General features: G+C 36.5%; 1 protein-coding gene across 1 annotated transcript in view; it reads right to left on the bottom strand.

Moving 5' to 3' along the window:
- SVEP1 (sushi, von Willebrand factor type A, EGF and pentraxin domain containing 1) overlaps positions 1–22362 on the bottom strand; it is a 201862-nt gene that overhangs the window by 127314 nt on the left and 52186 nt on the right. The window contains exons 4-5 of the mRNA XM_021672141.2: positions 9433–9591; positions 8404–8583 (exon numbers count right to left, since the gene is read on the bottom strand). Coding sequence (XP_021527816.2) covers positions 8404–8583; positions 9433–9591 — 339 coding nt within the window. The remainder of the gene's footprint in view (positions 1–8403; positions 8584–9432; positions 9592–22362) is intronic.

Raw genomic sequence — 22362 nt, 5'->3', positions numbered from 1 at the left:
TCCTTCCCACATATATTCCTGGCAATCACAGTTCATGATGCTAATCTTGACTTATGCATTAATATCAGTTTATTTTTGCTGCTGTGGTAGAGACTTATAGTTGCCTACCCAATAGCTATTCTTGCCAGTTTTATCAAGCATAGCAGTATGACCAGCTAGAAGATTACAACTCTCTACCTCAACTAATGAGATATGGCTGACATTGAGCAGGACTTCTCAGAAAGCTTTTTGAAGAGGGCTGTCTCAATTGAGAGAGTACTTCTTTCCCTTCCCTGCTTCCCTCTCCTTTTCTTCCACAACACAGACATGAGGAATGGTAGCCCAGCATACTGAAGTATAAGTGTATGATACTATGAGAATGTATCATGCACCATGATGGTAAAACAAAAAGCACAGGAAATCCAGGTCTCTGATGACAGTGGAGCTATTACACCAACTTTGGATCACCTACTTCTGTTCTTCTTCTAGTTGAAAGAAAATGAACCCTCAATTGGCATAAGACATCATTATTTGGGTCCATGATAGTAACTATACACAATTTCTAATTCCTTCTGCCCAGCATCTATGACCTTTTCCTTTGTTAAATTTTTAGGGAACGCTCTTTCCCCTCTCTTGTCTCATTGGATGTATGTGTGCTCCAAATGTGCTCAGGGTTAAAGCATATATCTAGGAGCACATTTCCCTGGCCAGAGAAGTAAGCAGGCACAACTGATGACATGGTTTTCTCCACCTTCTTTGAATTCACCATGAGAAAGCAGTAGGAAGGATACTCACTAAACTGTGGATGCTGAAAATGCCTCCACACCTCAGCCAGCCTCAACATCACCATCAGAAAAGGTGCCATCAGGTATCCAGAGAAACCTGCATTTCTGCAGTTCTGCCACCTTTGAGTCTCTGTCCTCAACACTACATCAGAGAAGCTACAGGAGAGCACTCACACCACTCCAGCCTCTGCATATTCCCAGACGATGCCTGTGCTCTGAGTTCTCCTAGTAAGAGTCCCCAACTGCCCATTGAAACCCAAAAATGTGTGTTAGAGTCCATTTCCATTAATTCAATCATGTCCTATTCCTGTTGATGGCAATCTGTTAGAAAGCCCAAGGCTCCCTAGTCATCCCTTATCCACCAGGCTTATCCACATACAGCTATGATCCAAATCTATCCCCACAGACTCTTGCACCTGCCCTCTGGAATAATGATCAGTTTCAGTAAATCCCCTCATACCCTAAACTTCCTTTTGAGCTACTTTTCCCACACTTGATTACCCTAATGAAAATTGTGTTGTCCCTATAACAGGGACTGGAGGTGAAGAGGTATCTCTGTTGCTCCATATTATCTTCCCAGATCATTCTCTCTCCTTCCTTCCTAAAAACTTCCAGCTCCTTTGAAGTATCATATTATATATCCAACATCCTTTAAATTCTCTCTCTCTCTCTCACACACACACACCCCTTAATGATTTCCATATCTATGTAAATGATCATTCCAGCATCCTGTAGTCATATTCCTGATCCCTTCTTTTCTAACAATCATGTCCTTCACCGTATCTCAGTTCCTACAACTGCCATGCCCTCTAGACCTCACTGTCATCAATCCAAATTTCCTAGTCTCTGACAATCATCTCTGACCTTCCTGGATCGCTCCTTCAAGTGTTTCAACTCCATCAGTTTCCACACCCTACAGGAGCCTTTGATCTATCATGTTCCATTTCTCCTCTACAGAGAAAACCATCTAGAGAGAGTTTATAATCTTGTCCTACACTTCTTTCCTCTAGTTCTTAGATTTTCTCCATTCAGGGATTCCAAGCAGGGGAAGGAGGGAGGAACGTAAAGGAGAAAAGAAAAGCTGTGAAGAAGAAAGGGGAGAAGAAAGGAAAGAGAAAAGGAGGGGAAACATAGGTGGAGGAGAGGAAGAGGAGTGGAGAAAAGGAAGAGCAGGGCAAGGGAAGGGGAAGTCAGAGTAGGAAGAGAGGGTCGAGTAGGGGGAGGGGAAAGAATAAACAGAGAACAAGAAAGAGGAAGATGGGAAAGCTGTCAAGACCTATGGAAAATGCACTCTCTCAGTCAGAAGGCATGCATATTCATCATGAACAGAGACTGGAGAGGAAAAGAGAGTCAGTGCCTGTTGAATACTCCAAAAGATAGGCACATGTATTCATCTTGATAGATTATAGATACAACCCTACAAGCACTGGGCATCATAGTACAAAAGATAGAAATAACCCCTACAAAAGAATAAAGTTCCATTTCCTCTCAGAGAGCACTTGTAACAATCTCTACAGATTTTCAAAGAAAACGTTTGGGACTCAAGAATTTTGTTGAGACTCCGGGTGGGATGTATTTTTTCTTCTACTTTTCTGCATTCGCCAATTGTTCATACCATGCATGTATTTATACATGTTGAAGACAACCTTAACATAACAGGAAAGGAAGCTGAGGGTAAAATTGTTCAAGTGCATATTCAACTGAAGTCATTGTTGAAATTTATTCCATAGGAATCCATTCAAATTATATTAATCAGCAGATCATAAATATTGTGTGCATTAAATAAAAGTTTAGGATCAATTACTCCTTAGAGAAAATGCAAGAGTTAGATTAAAGATTATATCATAAACTCTAGCCTCTTTTATCCCTGGAATGGTTTGGACCAAAGTCAAGTATTAATAAAAAAATGACCAGAAACATTTTGCCTTCCATGTTTTAATTTTTCCTGAATGTGACCATTACGCAAATAGAATCTTTATTGTGTCTATCAAGTGCATGGAAACATCTTGTCTTCTGCATTTTAACTTTCATTGAGTGTGTCCTTCACGTATAGCACAATGCTAAGTGTGAGGTGGGATTAAAAGGTGAGTCAGATAAATTCTGATGTATAAAATCTGGAAAACCATATTAAACAATGTTTTGGCTTCAGCAAACTACCAAGATGACTCTACATTTCCTAATCTGAGACAAAGTGGATTTATTACTGATAATAGAGTTGGTGCCTCATACAACTGCAAATTATATTGCTTCTCAAATGTTGGTTTTAATAAACTTCCATTGCTCCCCAGTGAAAACAAAGCATATGCAATAATTTCTATATAGTCCTTAAACATTTTATACTTTTTCACTCCAAAATAACTACTTAATACCGTTTTAATAGGAACACACTTCCTACAGAATTTTCAACTTTTTTTTTTTCATTTCAACTAGCCAAAAAATCCTAATATTTCTTGACTTACATTTACGTTAACATAATCCCTAAATATTTATTTGGTCTTTGTAGAAAACAGAAAAGAACAGTCTATTTGAGGTAGACAATGGAAGAAGCTACTCTGGTTCCCATTTTAAGGACTAATCAGATTTTTTTTCCCCAGACACACGCTTCCTGTTAGTTTCCAAATTGTGATAGTATCTATTACTGAAAATAAAATAAATCTGATGTTAAATGTAAGGTTCTCATTGGTTGAATCTTTCTTCTCAGGTTTAGTTAGTTAAGACTGAGAAGCCACAAAATAATCCTTTCCTGTTTAGAAAGAAATGCAGAATTCAGATACAACTGAAAATGAGTATAAGTGCTTTAAGAGGAGTACACAGGAGAAATGAGAATCAGGGTTACCAATTACTAGTCAACATCCACAAAAACATTAACAATGTAACACGACATTTGTAAAAGGCTTTAGATTTTATGCAAGTCTTCCATTTCTGCCTTAATCTTGCAAATACTCTTGTGAAAGTGTAATATAACAAAAATTATTCACTGTTCCTATAATTAAATCTGTAAAAATATACTACTTTCTCCATACTACACACCAGGAAACAGAAATTAATTCCTACCCAATTGGGCATATTTCACTGAATCTCCATTGTAAGACACAGCATTCTTTTATGTGCCACTAATAAAGAAACAATAATGCCAAGTAAAGGGTTTGCTGCCACTGATTTTAAGATGCATCTCCATTTTAGCGATGTTAAAATGTTTTAAAAATGTATTTCAGATTTAGTGAAATATGGTATGTGTTTCATAGAACAGTATCTCAAGTAACTAAATTCATTAAGCATTAGTGGAAGTGTAAGGGCCTGGGTAAATATCTTCATTCAGTACAACTGGTAGGTTAGTAGTAGCTTTGGTGGTGAAGTTGAATTGTAGCATCTCTCCTTATTCTGTTTTAAATCATTTTATCTACACTGGAATTGCAATTTAAATTACATAAAAGAGAACAAGCATGCTTTTTTGTAAGGGTCTCATTCTGTCACCCAGGCTGGAGTGCAGTTGTGCAATGATGGCTCACTGCAGCCTCCAACTCCTGTGTTCAAGTGATCCTCCTGCCTCAGTCTCCTAAGTAGCTGGGATTACAAGCTTGTGCCACCACACTCATGCATGCTTTTTAATATGAAGTGCATGCCACCACACTCATGCATGCTTTTTAATATGACCTTCTGTATAGGTCATCAATGTATATACTGTATTTAACAATGTACATCAATGTATACATTGATCAATATGTGTATTTGTTACATTCAAGCTTTCATTCATTCACCAAAGGGATCATCAATGATTGAGGGGCAAAAATACATTCTGTGCTCATAATGAATTCAGTTTAGCAGAGTGGGTAGACAAGTTAATTACTAATAAAAGTGTGGTGCTTCGTATTGTGACAAGTTAGTTAACACTGGGAAACATGTTTCCCAGAATCCCTTTATTGTGGTTCCAAGTTAGGGTTGACCAAAAAAGGAACTTGCACTTAATTTTGGAAGGCAGAAGTGAGGCAGGGGTCATTGTTGTCAGAGTCAGTGAAAGAAAAATGTAGCAATGCCCAGGGGGTTCCAGTTTGGCCTTGCTTGCCTCCAATCCACATCCCCACTGCTGATCCTATGACCAGTGGTGGCCCCATGTTCATTGTAGTGTTCTTGGCTTCAGAGCCACAGGGCCTGCACAGAGGTAAAGCTTCTCTTAGACCTTCCATGAGTTACTCCTTAGCGATTCCACTTCAAAAGCTGGGCAGGCTTGGTTTCTCAAGTTGACTTGTCAGAAACTCCTCTGGTCCTCCCATTTCTCTTCTGTTTCCGAGCTCCTTCTAAAATTGTGTAAGGTCCATTTCCTGAAATAAATCCCTCATCCCATAACATGCATGGTGACTGTGCTTCCTTGATGGACCCTGACACCATAGCATAAGAAGCATAATGAGGGGTGGTGGCAGGTCTGCAGATGCATGTGCAGAGGTCACCCCATTCAGGTGGAGGAGGTTGGTGACAGTGGAGGGTTGAGAGGACCCAGAGCAAAGGCAGGACCAGGCTGTGGGGGCAGCTTGTGAAGGGCCAGCTTCCTGAGAGAGCATGGCTATTTCTTACAGGTTTGGGGTAAGATGCAAAGCTTGGTTACGGAGGGTGAAGGCTCAAGAGGCAGGGGCCAGACCTTATCCTGAAAGGCCAGTCTTCTCTGATTTTCTCACTCCTCTTCGGAAGGCTACTGAGCAGCAAGTTAAAATGTAATATTTCCCACCCTCTACCATAAGGTGTTTGGAAGAAGGGGTAGAGATTTTACACAGAACTTAAAACTATTTACTTCACAAAAATATATTTTACAGGTTTTTAAGGATTCATTTTTTCAGTAATCACATGTGGCTTTTTACCATTTGAGACTGCATGACTGAAAATGTCTTTCCTTTGCCTTCACACATAAACAGTAGCTTGTCTGAATTTAGAAATCGACGGTCTATTCTCTTCCCTCAGAATCCTGGCAACATGGTCTTATTTTCTAACATTGAGAATGGCCAACAAAGGGGCCTAAGGCTAATATGATTCTTTCTCCTTGGTAGGTAATGTTGTTTCCAACTATGAAATGGACAGTTTTCTATTTTTCTAGGGCATTCAGAAAATTTAATAAGATTATTTCCAGACATAAATCTGTTTTTAATAATTTTTTCTGGCACTTACTAAGTGATTTTAAACTGGATATCCAAGATTTGGGTTGTGACTATTTTCAAAATGTCAGCTCGGGGAGGTATCCTTAGATCTTCTTCTTCTTTTTTTAGGCTGGAGTGCAGTGGCATAGTCTCGGCTCACTGCAACCTCCGCCTCCCAGGTTCAAGCAACTCTCCTGCCTCAGCCTCCCAAGTAGCTGGGACTATAGGCACTCACCATCACGCCCAGCTAATTTTTTGTATTTTTAGTAGAGGCAGGGCTTCACCACGTTGGCCAGGATGGTCTCAATCTCATGACCTCGTATCTGCCCGCATCAGCCTCCCAAAGTGCTGGAATTACAGGTGTGAGCCACTGTGCCCGGCCTATCCTTAGATCTTCTACTGGTGCCTCCTCCATTCCGTTCTCTCTCTGGTTTCCGAATATGAAAATAGTCTATTTCCTGTGACTATTCTCATGTTACTTTATTATTTCATATTTTTATCTCTGGATTTTTTTGATTGACTTTCAAATGAATTCCTTGAGTTGGTTTTCTAATTTATTAATTTCACTTTTAACTAGGTCCATTCATTGTGTCAGTAACCTATTTTTTTTCCTTCTAATAAATATTTTTGCTCTCACATTTCTTCCATTGCTTGGAATCCTGGTCTTATTTTAGCAACGTAGTTGCCTTTGAATCTTAGAGATTCCGTTTTTCTTTCTTTTCTGTCAGGTCTCTTTAGTTCAATCTACTAATTCTCTTCAGTTTTCCTTGTCTTTTGAGGATACCATGTAGGCCAATTTACATTTATTGATGAGTTCAGTGTTGGTATCTAACATTTTTTTTTTTTATTGCATTTTAGGTTTTGGGGTACATGTGAAAAACATGCAAGGTTGTTGCATAGGTGCATACGTGGCAGTGTGATTTGCTGCCTTCCTCCCCTTCACCTATGTCTGGCATTTCTCCCCATGCTATCCCTCCCCAACTCCCCACCCCCCCGCTGTCCCCCCCACTTCCCCCAACAGACCCCAGTGTATAGTGCTCCCCTCCCTGTGTCCATGTGTTCTCATTGTTCAACACCCTCCTATGAGTGAGAACATGCGGTGTTTGATTTTGTGTTCTTGTGTCAGTTTGCTGAGAATGATAGTTTCCAGGTTCATCCATGTCCCTACAAAGGACGCAAACTCACCGTTTTTGATGGCTGCATAATATTCCATGGTGTATATGTGCCACATTTTTCCTGTCCAGTCTATCATCGATGGGCATTTGGGTTGGTTCCAGGTCTTTGCTATTGTAAACTGTGCTGCAATGAACATTCGTGTGCTTGCCTAATAAATTGTTACCAACACGGATGTCTCCTGCGATTCACACACGATCTTGAAGTCATGAATAGGTGGTTTTCCCTTATGAATATGGATGCCAAGAAGAGACCAGAAGACAGAACTACTTATCTTAATCCAGTGGTCCAGCTGATGTGTAGGGTTTTGGAGCAGTCAAATCCTCAGCAAAGTGTTCTGCCAAAACAATGACTAGGGGATGTAGTGGGAGTGAGGTTGCCAGATTTAGCAAAAACACAAACCAACAAAACAGGACATCCAGTTAAATTTAAATTTCAGAAAATCAGCAAATAAGTTTTTAGTATAAGTAGGTTCCAAATCTTGCAGGAGACCTACGTATACTAAAATATCATTTGTTTATCCAAAATTCAAATTTAACTGGCATCCTGTGTTTTATGTGGCAACCTTAGGTAGGGAGCAGATACTGTATGGAGAAGCTTTATGGGCAGGGATTCTGGTAGAGGCCCTGAAGTCCCTTGACTTGCCCCCTCTTACCTTTTCTTAAATATCCTTCCCTTCCAACCCTACTTGTAAACCTTAGGAAGTTGCTTGTGTGAGACTTGTAAGAAGCAGGTAAGTAGGTCCTGGAGATGGCAAGTGGAGGCAGATTGAGGCATTATTTTATTATTATTATTATGGCTTCTCTGTATTTGACATGGGAGCCTCAGCTTCTATTGGTGATGCCCACTTTCCATTGGCCTGGGTGGACTCCTGGGGCTCTCACTTCGGCAAATTCTCTACTTTCTGTAACAGGTCGTCTTGCCCAAGTGAAGGCTGGAGTTTACAAGTTGGCTAACTGCTTCTATTGCAGGATACTTGTGCGATTCCTTAAACCCTACAATTCCAGGAGGCATCAAAGTTTCCACTCTGATTATTCTAAACTCTCCTTTACACCATGTCTTGGAGGCTTGAAATTTGAGGTTTGGGGTTACCTGTCCATTTACTTCCCAGGCAAACTTTTTTTTGCTTGTTCATAAAAGGGATATAAAAGGCATAGTTTACAATTATGTGGTCAATTGAACTTGGTAGTTTCAATTTCAAATTTCTTATAATTTTTTTCTTTCTGTAGTGTGTGGTCTATGAAATCCAAAAAGAAATGAAGAACGGACTGGTTCACTAGAGTTTAAATCAAAGAAATCAAGCAAGACAATGAATAAACAACGTAAATTGGCAGTCTGCATACCTCTGCAGTAGCTCTCTGAACCGGACCACAAACCACTGGGTAGACACAAAAGGATGCTGCTTCCCACAAGGTCAAATCCAGGGTGACATCGGACTCCACAGGCTGCATTGAAGTGGTTGTTGCAAGTGTTTTGTATAAAGTAACCATTTTCAGGAGGCTTCAGGGCAGGGCAGTGGACAACTTATATTTATAAAAATAAAATCAAAAAGCCAAGTTAGCCTTTCGTCTATGACATATCCTGTTTTTTAAAAAATTTTTTTTTTTGTTCAAAGGGGTATTTATGCATATGTGTCAATTGCCTATAGCATTTCCATTTACTGCATTTGGATTTTCAAGTACATATTTGGAAGAAGAACCCTTATATCTGATTCCTATTAGGTACTAACTTCTGATTAAATTTTAAATACAAACTAAATATTATTTTTTAAGCTTTAAAAAATTTTACTTTGATATCTACATGGATATGAGATATTATACTTTTAGAACTTTATATGTCATTAGATATTTCCCTCTTGACTAAGGTAGAACAAAATAAAGAACAAATAAAGTTAGCAAAGTATATGTGCTACAAACCCCAAGAACCCCAGCTTCCTGCATGTGGTATACGCTATTTAAATATTTTTAATTTTTGCTATGAATAATATTGAAACTCTTTACTTATAAAAATAGATTATTTCAAAGATAAATATGACTATCGCCAGGGCCAAAATGAGCTCACTTTTATTCAAATTTGTTGTTAAAATCGTAGTTTTTCTTTTTTTGATTCATTTTAAATGTTTTCCAAGTACTAAGCCTTTCTGATTTCAAGGTGATGTTATTCCTAGCATCTCACTTCCCCTTTCTCTGGAGCAGGATAGGGATGTGTTCCATGATAAGAATGTTATAAAAGCAAATCATCCCCCCAAAAAATATGATTAGAGAAAAGAACATTAAACATCATTCTAAATGAGTTGGATGCAAATACCAGCACTATTTCTCTCAGAAAAATCAGCTTTTATATTTCCCATTTTCCAACAGTGGGAGACTCACGTTCACAGGTCTGGCCAGATGCTCTATATCCCTCTCTGCAGACACAGTCTTCAGGGGATGTGCTTCCAGGTGGAGAGGTGTGATTTTCATCAGGACATGGAATGCAAGTGCTGATTCCTCCTGGTGAAGCTTCAGGTTTGTATGTCCCTGATGGGCAAGCTGTGGGCAGACAAGCCAGAGAAGTCCATGTTATGTGGCATATCAGCTGGTAATTAACAAAATGTTTGAAATTAACAAGGGGGAGACGCCCAAACAATAGCTTTCCATAAAATAGTAATATAGGCTGAGTATGGTGGCTCACGCCTGTAATCCTTGCACTTTGGGAGACTGAGGTGGGTGGATCACCTGAGGTCAGGAGTTTGAGACTAACTTGTATGATAAAATCCCATCTCTACTAAAAAGAAAAAAAAAATTGCTGGGCATGGTATCATGCACCTATAATCCTAGCTACTCAGGAAGCTGATAGGAGAATCACTTGTACCCAGGAGGTGGAGTTTGCAGTGAACCGAGATTGTACCACTGCACTCCAGCCTGGGCAACAAGAGCAAACTCTGTCTCAACAGCACCACCAACAACAAGAAAATGAAAAAGAAATGGTAATATAATTCAAGCAAAGAGAGAAAACAACTTTTTTTTTTTAAAGAATGATGCCATTTGTTATTTGCAAGGTTTGAAGTGGCCTCGTGTCCCACAATTAGTTTCAAATACCAACACAACACGAAATGAAATGTCTGGGCTGATTTGTAGGGAAGTTCAAAATAGCAACGTATATTAAGTCACTAGGAGGAATCAATGATCCTCAACAGATAAACAACCTTGATAAAGATGATGTCCCCTACAGCCCATCTCCCCCATCCTATGCAGCTCACCTCTACCACTGAGTCCCAGCCCCTCTTGTAGCAAAGGAGGATAACTGCAGATAGGCGAAAAGCACTTAGCCCATTGTTTCTGTTCAAAGACCTTGAGAAAGGATGAGGAGAAAGTGTAGGGCTTGAAGGACATAATCCAACTGACAGGAACTAGGCCCTTTGAAAAAAAAAGAACTAAAGACCCTGCTCTTCACAGGCTCAGGGAAAAAAAGATTAAAAGCAGAATCTAATTAACCTTGCTTCAAATCTCTCCTCTGCATAGACAATGTAGCTTCGAATTTGTAACTTAATCCCTCTGGACTTAGGCATCTGTAAAATAATTTAAATTTCAGAAATTTAATAACAGAGAAATTGTGGAATCAATAGACTTGCAGTGCTCAGTTAAGCCAATTAAATGTGGTATAGTCCCAGGGCGCATTTTATTATTAAAGAACAGTTGCAACCAAGCAATGTGCATTTATGTGGGGATATTTTATCAGTTATAGAAATAAAGAGTGAATTTAATCCTGTTGATAAGATACAAACCTAAAATAAGCTAGATATACAAGTTAAAAATAATTGAATGTACAAAGATATGTTAAATATTTGAAATTGGCTGGACACACCCATAATCCTAGCACTTTGGGAAGCTAAGGCAGGTGGATCACTTTGAGTTCAGGAGTTCAAGACTGGCCTGGGCAACATGACAAAACTCCATCTCTACAGAAAACGTAAAAATTAGCCAGGCAGAGTGGCATGTGCCTGTAGTCTCAGCTACTTGGAAGGCTAAGGCTGGAGGATAGCTTGAGCCTGGGAGGTGGAGGTTGTGGTAAGCTGAGATCAAGCCATGACACTCCAGCTTGGGCTACAGAGCAAGAACCTGTCTAAAAAAAACCCAAAAAACAAAAAACAATAAAATAAATACGTAAAATTATCTTGATGAGGCAAGCAAATTACTGTCTTAAGGAGGAATGGAAAATACACAAAAAGCTCTAATACATAAAAAATATGAATACTTCAATAGAACAATTCACAAGGAACAAGAACTGGAAATGTACTAAGGAAAAAATATAGCCAACAACCCTAGGATAACTGTTTATCTTCAATGATATTTAAAAATGTGAATTAATGGCTACCTTTAAATGTGGCAATTTTTTAAAAAATGTGGCAAAATTTTAAAAGGATGTGAAGGCCGGGCGCGGTGGCTCACACCTGTAATCCTGGCACTTTGGGAGGCCGAGGCAGGTGGATCACGAGGTCAAGAGATCGAGACCATCCTGGTCAACATGGTGAAACCCCGTCTCTACTAAAAATACAAAAAATTAGCTGGGCATGGTGGCGCGTGCCTGTAATCACAGCTACTCAGGAGGCTGAGGCAGGAGAATTGCCTGAACCCAGAAGGCGGAGGTTGCGGTGAGCCGAGATCGCGCCATTGCACTCCAGCCTGGGTAACAAGAGCAAAACTCCGTCTCAAAAATAAAATAAAATAAAATAAAATAAAATAAAATAAAATAAAATAAAATAAAATAAAATAAAATAAAAGGATGTGAATGCCTAGTGCCAGCAGCCTTTGGGCAAACAGGCTCTCTTCTATTCTGTTGAGGGCATGGCAAACTTTCTGTAGGGCAACCTGAGGGTAGACACCAAAAGCTTCAAATGGAGCTTTCTCTTTAACTACAGCATTTCACTTCCAATAAGTTTTCCCAAGTAATATTAGCACGTAAGCAAAATGTATGCATAAATGTTATTTATTATTGCACAGCATAGGAGATAACACAAACATCTAGAGACAGGGGTTTGTTAAAGTCTTATGATCCATCCATCCAATGAATTATTAGCCAGAAAAATACAAATCTTGACATAAAAAATCATTCAAATTATGTAGTTAAGTGTTTTTAAAAGCATATTTCAAAAACTCATATGTGTTGTATGATTCTATTTTGCTTATAAATACATATTTAATATATGAGACTTGAAGGAAATGATCCTTATGGTTATACAAGGTACGTATTCATGGTAGAATTATCAGGCTTTCAGGCTTGTTCATTTTTGCTGATCTACATTTTCTAGTTTTGTTACAATGAATAGGTATTATGTGGGCAAAACCAAAAGTAAACCAAGTTAGGCCCAGCACAGCGGGTCATGCTCGTAATCCCAGCACTTTGGGAGGCCAAGGCAGGAGGATCACCTGAGGTCAGGAGTTCAAGACCAGCCTGGCCAACATGGTGAAACCCCATCTCTACTAAAAATACAAAAATTAGCTGGGTATGGTGATGCACACCTGTAATCTCAGCTACTCAGGGGGCTGAGACAGGAGAATCACTTGAACCTGGGAAACGGAACTTGCAGTGAGCCAAGATCGTGCCACTGCACTCCAGCCTGGGCAACAGACTGAGATTCCATCTAAAAAAAAAAAAAAAAAAAACCCACGAAGTTATATATAAAATAGAGTGTTGTCTCAAATCATACATTTTGTTTTGTTGTTTGTTTGTTTGGGGACACCATCTTGCTCTTTTACCCAGGCTGGGCTCAAACTCTGAAACCTCCCACCTCAGCCTCCCTAATAGCTAGGACTACAGACACATGCCACCATGCCTAGCTTTAAATCATGGATTCCATTTCATGGTTATTGGATCTCTGATCTTGGAGACCACTTTGATTTTCCTCTATCTCCTTCAATATCTAAATAAAACTTATGTTCTTTGGCTCTTATTCCCTGAAAATCTTCTACGTTACTTTCATCTTAGATGTGACCTCATCATCTCTCTTCTGGTTTTTACAACATCCTCCTTACTGGTCCTTCTGCCTTACCTCTACTCTTCAATCCATTTGAGATGTTGCAATCTGAACATTTTTCAAAACTATAAATTCAGTCAAATCATTTTCTAACTGAAAACTGTACCAACCGGATAAGCCCCTCTCTCTTTAGCCTAGAATATAAAGGCATCTTTATCTGTCTATAACCTTCCTTCCTCTGCAGCTGCAACGAACCAGTGCATATCATATGCTGGTTAGAACCTACCTCAGGATCAAATAGTGCCTAGTTTTGTCCTATTCCCTTCCCCCAACTCCCATCATATTTTCGGGGAATTTCAGCAATTTACTTCATTACTCCTGTGACTCGGTTTCTTCATATATAATAGGAGTAGTACTTCCTTTGTATATTTTTTATGGTTAGGATTAATTGAAATCATGTGAGTAAAGCAACAATGCCTGGCATGTTCTTGGCATTTGGGAAATGTTAGAATAATGTCTCCAACCCTTCATTTTCTCAACCATAAAATAGATAATTATACTTCTTTTATAGATTTGTTGTGCCAGATAGATGCTCTGGTGCTTGGTCAATATTACCTTCCTTTCTTCCCCTTTCCTATCTTCCACTTCTGCATTTCTGCCCTCCTGCCCCTGAGTGAATCTCCAGCATCTTTCGAAACTCTAACTCATTCTTTAAAGCTTCTCTAACTTCTTCAGACAGATTTTGTTGCCTTCTCTGAGGACCCACAGAGCACACTGCCCATACCTCTGCACTGGCACACATCACACTCTTTGTGACACAGTTTTGTCATTCCCTCGGTGAGAAGTATGCTCTTGTATGTTCAAGGAGTGTTCCAATTACTTGACCCAGCCATTGTCTAGTCAATTGCCTGAACTGGCAGCCACTCAGTCAAAGGAAGGAAAACAGAAACAAGCCCTGCTGGAGTGTGGCGGGTGGGTTTGGTGTGCAAGGAGAGTAGTACGGTCAGGAAAACTAACAACAAAATGAATTGAAAGGACAGTAGACTTGGAGTCAAGACGAGTGAGTTGCAATCTTGGCTCTTCCACCAACAAGCTATGGGGTCACTTGAAAAGTGACTTTTTTTTCTTTTCTTTTACTACAATACAAGTTACAAGTAAGGATGTCTATAATCTTTCCAAGGCTAACATAGATGATTCCATAAATAGACTACTACTAAAAAGCAACTTAAAGAAATCCTCCGTATGAATGGTCCGATTCTGGCTACAGATTTTATAAATTATTCTTTAAACTAATACTGCATGAAAAGGAACTAATCTTATAATATTACTTTCCAAAATATTTTGAATAATCAAGAGTTTAAAACACTGGAGAACAGAGTTTTGGATAAAAATACCCAAAAGTACATTTGGAAATGTATTGTGAAATTCATAATGATAATGAAAAACAGACTTCAGGAGAACTATTTAAAGGCATTGCACAATTCTAGTGGGAGAGGTGTAATCAACTTCCTTGATTCCCAAGGGGGAAAATTCCTCATCTCAAACCAAGCAAAAGTTTGAAAAAATGAAATAAATCTTTGGTTTGAACAAGTTTCACAAGTCTTCATAAAGGACTATAAACTGTTTTCCCTTTTTAATATGAGATGTTTCCTTCCTGGAAATGTACCAAATATTATTTCTTAATTGCTTTTTTTGTTGTTGTTAAAATAACTACTTTCTCTTTTCAGAAACATCTTGGCAGTTATCAGCTACTATTACTGGAAGTGTGATTCTTGAAATTATCACATTGTACTATCATTAGATTTTTCTTCAGCTAACCATGCAATTCTTTGACTGAAGTAAATTAAAACGCCTATCAGTTTGGAATTTGTAAAACACAAAAAAACTCCACTCTCTCTAATGTATGTATTACCCATTAAATATCAATTCCTTAGATGACTATTTTAGTATTAATATATATACGACAGTGACTTACATTTTACAAAATTTATCCTTATACATGTCTTAGATTACCTTTTTAAAACCCTGATAAATATAAGGAGCCTTTGTTTCCCGGCACGATTCATCTTTAAAAGTTAACGGATCACTTTAAAGAATATGAGCTGCATTTAGGCTGTGCACTCCACAACTTCAAGGATGCCTATTTGTGTGAATAAATGGCATCCCCTCTAGTTGTACAACACCAAGCTATATACAGGTAAGAAACCAGGCAAATCTCTGGGTCCCCATATTCTTTTTTACTTTATGGAGTTGATCTGAATAAGGAATCTGTTCCTACAAAGAGTTGTGCTAAGATTTTGAACATACAAATACACTGTTCTAGAAGAGAATGTGATTTCTCCATGTTGAACCAATGTTTTCAAAAATAAGACAAGGACCCAGGTGTGCATATAGGGACTTTGTTTTTATGAGGCAGCCAAGATCCTTTCTATTTTCCTTAGTGAATTAGATAAGAAGACTTTCAACTGCCCTGAATTCTGTACATCTGTATCTGTATAGAATGCATTAGCAGTCTGACATTCTCCCTGTGACTGGTTAGCTCATTTGGCTAGTGTACAGGCTATTTGGACAAAGCTGTGAATTTGAACCCTGGTGTGGTGCCATGGCAGGATATGGCACCCTAACTAAAGGATGCCATATTGCAAATGTAAGCACATGCTCAGACTTGCCAGGAGATAAGTGGTGGATCAGGACAAGTCTATCAAACAACAAAAAACAAAACCCTCAAAGGATTATGTACATAAGAGGATACAACAGCAAAGTAACTGTCATATGTTGGGGATCAATATATGTGTATGCACACATATACACTCAAAAATACACACATATATCCACACATCAATATAACCGGCTGCATAGAGAATATTTAAGTAAAACCTTTTTTTGTTGAAAACTCTGTATTCTTTATTGTCTTAAAGTGTTTACCATCTGGACAACAAAGGTGACATCATCCTGAGTTTTATAATTAAAATTTCATTGGCAAGTACTTTTAGGAGAGGCCCTCTGGAGAGTTTTTAGAAGTATCTTTAACCTTACTTTTCTTTTCTAAAATAGCTAATCACTCAGAATCATATAAGAAAGAGAATAAAAATTACTAAGCAAGTTTGATTTAACTACTCTTTTAATGTTTGATACTCAGTTGATTCCAATTTTTTACAAATTCGAAAAGCTTTTCTCTAGTCATTTTGTTCCCTTAAATCTTTGATCCATTTTTTAAAAATCTTCTTAGGCAAAAGAATATTAACTTTTTAAACTCACGAGTTGATTATTGAACTATTTTATATTCCCATTATCAGGATTAAAAGTACATGAATTATTGTACTCTTCATTTTCACTGGGTATTAACAGGTTTAAAAATTATCAATGGATAATTATTTAAATATGAAGGTCTGTGAACTTTAATGCAACAGGGTTTCAATCTGAACCTACAGTAGATCCATCCCTGGGATTCAGACTTGTGTAGGTCCAACAGAAGTCTATTTGCGTGAATAATCTGAGAGCCTTCTGGGAGAAAACTCCATCCATGGCAGGGATAACATTCAAAAAATTACAATTCGGAATGGCACGATTGTGATAACTTAGATCAGACATCAGCTGTAGCAGCAAAGCAAGGTTCTGCATATCAACTTATCTGAGAGATGTTACCGTTATAGATGCTAGATTGTGGGATAGGCCAGTGGGTCTGCTAATGGGGTCAGATCAGCAAAGAGTCACTCAAGCCACTTGAACAATAGGAATTTACCAGCACATAAGTATTTCAGGATTTTAACAACTTTTACAACTGTATTGTTGCATACTTGCTGAATGTCAGCCTGTCCTAAGGAAAGAGAGAATTGTCGTATGTCGACCCTAATGACCCTTGATCTTAGCAGCTAGGAAGAAGAAAAGATTCTGAGTGTAGTTTGATGTTTATTGTCAAATGTGTTTCCCTTTGAGTCCTATAAAGAGTGGTAACTTATGAGTAAAATTCAGGCCATAGTTGGCTTTGACTTTTTTCTTTCTTCACTTCTCTACCTCACATTCAACAAGAAATTGTCACCAATTTATGAGAAAAAACTCTCAGAAAAGTAGATAGCTGGGACTACCAGTGTGCACCACCATGCCTGACTAATTTTTGTATTTTTTGTAGAGGTGGAGTTTCACCACATTGCCCAGCCTGGGTCTCAAACTCCTGGACTCAGGCAATCTGCCTGCCTCAGCTTCCCAAAGTGTTGAGACTTCAGGCGTGAGCCACAAATAATATTATTCTTAATGATGGAAGACTGAATGCTTTTTCCTTATGATTGGAAATAAAGCAATTCTTCTTTAAAACAGTGCTGGAAGTTCTAACCAGATAATAAGGCAAGAAAATGAAATAAAATGTATTCAGATTAGAAAGGCAGAAATAAAAAACTGTACCTATTTGTAAGTGATGTGATTCTCCTTATGAAAAATTTCAAGGAATCTACCAAAAGCTAAAAACCAAAACCCTCCTAGAACAGGTAAGTTAAGCAAGGTTGCAGGATACAAGGAAAACAAACACAAATCAATTGTTTCTATGTACTAGCAGTGAACATGTGGACACTGAAATTAAAAATGTGTTTATAGTTATTTACAATTGCTCAAAAATAATAAAGCATTTAGGTAGAAATGTAACAAAGCATGTACAAAACTTTATATTGTACGATGCTGATAAAAAAATCAAATATCTATATTAATATATCATGTTTATGGATTGAAAAGTTCAACATAGTAAAAATGTCAATTCTTCCACAATTAATATATAGATACAATACAACTCCTAGGAAAATCCCAACAAGATTTTTTAAAAATGTAGACAATATTATTCTAAAATTTATATGGGAAGGCAAATAAATTAAAATTAGCTAAGACAATTATCATAAAGAAGAATACAGTAGAAGGAATTAGTCTACCTGCTTTAAAGACTTATGTAGCTAAAGTAATCAAGACTATGTGATTGATAGATCAATGGTACAAAAGAGCAATCCAGAAATAGAGGTAAACAAATGTGCCTGGCTGATTTTTTTTTTTTTTTTTTTTTTTTTTTTTACTTTTTAAAACTTATACTTTAAGTTCTGGGATACATGTGCAGAACATGCAGGTTTCATAGGTATACATGTGCCATGGTGGTTTGCTGCACCGTCATCTACACCTAGCTGATTTTTAACCAAAGTGCACAAACTATTTAATAGAGGAAAGACAGCCTTTTCAAGAAATGGTATTGAAACAATCAGACATCTGTAAGCACAAAAAATTAACCTTGACCCAAGTCTCAAAACTTATACAAAAATTAAGTCAAAATATCATGGATTTAAGTTTAAAATATAAAACTATAAAACTTTTAGAAACAAACATAGGAGAAAATCTTCAGGAACCAGTATTAGGCAAAGAGTTCATAGACTTGACAACAAAAGCACAATTCATAGAAATAAAGTTGATAAATGGACTTCAAACTTAAAAAATTTTTGCTCTGTAAAAGCCTCCACGGAAGAATTAAAAGGTCAACCCACCGAATGGAAGAAAATATTTGCAACCTAAATGTCTGACACACGTCTAATATGTAGATTATATAAAGAACCCTCATAACTTAAAAGTAGAAAAGCAGACACAACAATTAGACAATGGACAAAAGACATGAAGAGACAGTTCACTGAAGAAAAGATACAGATGGCAAATAAACGTATGAAAAGATGTTTAACATTAGTCACTGGGGACATGCAAATTAAAACTAAAATGTGTCATCACAACACACCTATCAGAATAGCTAAATAAACAATAGTGACAACACCAAGTGCCGTCAAGGATGCAGAGAAACTGGATCACTCATACATTTCTGATGGAAATGTAAAGTAGTTCAGCCACTCTGGAAAACATGTTGGCAGGTTCTTAAATAAAAATACACAACTACTGTACAATCCCACAATTACACTCCTGGGCATTTAGCCCAGTGAAGTAAAGACTTTTGTTCCCATTAAAACCTACACACAAAAGTTTATAGCAGCTTTATTCACAAAAGCCAAAACCTAGAAACAATCCAGATGTCCTTCAAGAAGCAAATGGTTAAACTGTGGTACATTTATACTATGAAATACTACTCAGCAATAAAAAGAAATGAGTTATTGGTACACACAACCATCTGAAAAAATCTCTAGAGAATTATGCCATGTGAAAAAAGCCAGGCTCAAAATGTCACATTCTACATGGTTCCATTTATATAACATTCGTGAAATGACAAAATTGTAGAAATAGAGACTACATTAGTGGTTGCAATAGGTTAAAGGTGGAGGTGGTGGCTATGGTTTGGCAGGAAGTGACTGCGGCTCTAAAAGAGAAACAAAAGGATTCTTGTGGTGGTAGAAATGTTCTGCATTGTAACCATACTGATGTCAATATCCTGTTTGAGATACTGCACTATAGTACCTCAAGCTGTTACCATTGGTGAAAAAGATATAGAGGATATCCTTTAAAGCAGAAAAGGATATAGAGGATCTCTTTATACTACCTCTTAAAATTGCATGTGACTCTATAATCATTTCAAAAGAAAAAATGAAATTAAAAACATTTTTTAAAAGCAGAAGACAGGGAAGAAAAATATCAAGGCACTGTTTTATATATATGAGAAATATGTTAGATGAGGAAAGCAATAGTAATAAAAAACAAATACATTCAAAGGAAAATAGGCAAAGGTCATGAACAGATAGTTCAAAAAAGAAAATGGAAAATGAATATATTAAAGTGATTAATCTTACTTGTAAATGAAATGGTATAAAATTAAATGAGACATACTTTTTCATACATCATACCAGCAACACAATATTGATGAAGTTTCCTTAAATCTGTACTGTTATGGATATTGGAGAAAGAACAGTTTGTTGGTGGGCATCAAAAGGCTTAAAAATATTTACATGTCTTTACTTGGTACTTTCAACTTTTAGAATTTATTTCTAAGAGTTAAATCAGAGACTAGAGCAAAGATAAAGGGATGTTCACTACTCCATTATGATGGTAGTAACTGTCCAATAGTGGTAGGTTAGCTAAATAAAATACAATATTTACAAATGATGAAATATTCATATAGCCATTCAAAAATTGTGTTTTTGAAGACTGTGAACATTGAAAATGCTCCTGTTATATTGTCAAAGAAAGCAAGTTACAAATTATGTATACTATAATTCCAATATTTGAAAAATACAGTTACATATATGTAGATAAAGGACTAGGGAACTACAGAGAATATAAATATTGGAAATAAGTCTATTATAATTAATTTTGTTTTCTTATAATAAATGTTTTCAAAAAAAGAAAAATATCAAGGTACATCTAGAAATATTCAAAGTAGAGAAATTGCATTTTTAAAGGATTTTAATTTTTTCTTTAATGGTTGATTCCTAAAAAATTAATGAGGTGAATAGTATGAATTTTTAATATTTTCATAAAAATGTAAAAATTATGCTCCATAAAGGATTCACCAATTTATACTTCCATCATCATTGTATGAAACTTCCTATTTACCTACATCCTTAATTAGAGAGAAAAGTGTCAATTGATGTTTGCCAATATTATGGCTCAGAAATATTTTCATTTTAATTTGTATTCATCCATGATTAATGAGATTGTGCATATTTACTTATGTTTATTGCCCATTTGTAATTTTCTTATGTGAATTTCATAAAAATTTTTTTTCAACAGCTTTAGGGGTACAAGTGGTTTTTTTGTTCCATGGATGAATTGTATAGTGATAAAGTCTGGGATTTTAGTGTACACATCATTCAAACAGTGTATATGATACAATATTATAAAAAACTAGTAGCTTTTTAGTTTTTTTAATCCCTCATTCCCCTTCCACTCTCCCCACTTCTGAGTCTTCAATGTCCATTATACCACATTGTATGCCTTGGCATACCCACAGCTTAGCTCCCACTTATAAGTGAGAACATGCACTATTTGGTTTTCCATTTCTGAATTACTTCACTTAGGATAATGGCCTCCAGTTCCATCAAAGTTGCTGCAAAAGACATTCTTTCATTTATTTTATGCTGAATAGTATTCCATGGTGTATATATATATTTACATATAGTATTCCATGGTGTGTATATATATATATGCCACATATATTTATATAATTATACATAAAATATACATAATATGCCATCTATATTATAAATATAATTATAACATATATAATATACTTATAATAAATAGAAAATATTTATAATAAATATACATGTGTCATAGGATATATACTACTTAGGATAATGACCTCCAGTTCGATCACAGTTGCTGCAAAAGACATTATTTCATTTATTTTATGGGTGAATAATATTCCATGGTGTATATATATATATATATTTATATATCATATTTCATGGCGTGTGTATATATATAATATATATATACCACATATATATTTATAATTATTGTATATAATTATATATAACATATATACCACAAATATATTATAAATATATGTTTATATATAAATTCATAAATTGGTATTCTTATTGATAGATAGGGTTTGTTTTTGTTTTATGTTTCTATTTTGTTTTGTTTTGAGATGGGATCTTGCTCTGTTGCCCATGTTAGAGTGCAGTTATATGATTATATATTTATTTATATTTATATATATGTAGTATATATATTTTATTGTAGAATTTTTAGGGTTTTAGATCTTAGATTTAAGTTTTTAATCCATTTTGAGTTAATTTTTTTTACACGGTGAGGAATAGGGATTCAGTTTAATTCTTCAACATGTGGCTATCCAATTTTCCCACCACCATTTATTGAATAGGGTATCCTTTCCCCCAGTGTGTATATTTTTGTCTGCTTTGTTGAACATCAGTTAGTTGTAAGTATTTAGCTTTATTCCTGGGTTCTCTATTCTGTTACGTTGGTCTATATGTCTACTTTTATATCAGTATTATGCTGTTTTGATTACTATAGCTTTGTAGTGTAATTTGAAGTTGAGTTAATGTGATGCCTCTATATCTGTTCTTTTTGCTTTGGCTCTTTGGGCTCTTATTTGGTTCCATAAGAATTTTAAGATTTTTTAAAATTATGTGAAAAATGACATTGTTATTTTGATAGGAATTGCACTGAATCTGTACACTGCATTGAGCAGTCTGGTCACTTTCCTTATATTGATTTTTCCAAGTAATAAGCATGGGATGTTTTCCCATTGTTTGTGTCACCTATGGTTTCTTTCATCAGTGTTTTGTAGTTCTCCTTGTAGAGATCATTCACCTCCTTGGTTAAGTATATTCCTAGGAGGTTTGTTTTTTTGTTGCTATTGTAAAAGGGATTGAATTATTGATTGGATTGTCAGCTTGGTGGTTGTTCATGTAGAGCA

This window comes from Aotus nancymaae, unplaced genomic scaffold, assembly GCF_030222135.1.
Source record: "Aotus nancymaae isolate 86718 unplaced genomic scaffold, 86718_ANA_hifiasm-v0.15.2.pri h1tg000003l, whole genome shotgun sequence".
Classification (NCBI taxonomy): domain Eukaryota; kingdom Metazoa; phylum Chordata; class Mammalia; order Primates; family Aotidae; genus Aotus; species Aotus nancymaae.
This window is presented reverse-complemented; position numbering and strand designations above follow the sequence as displayed.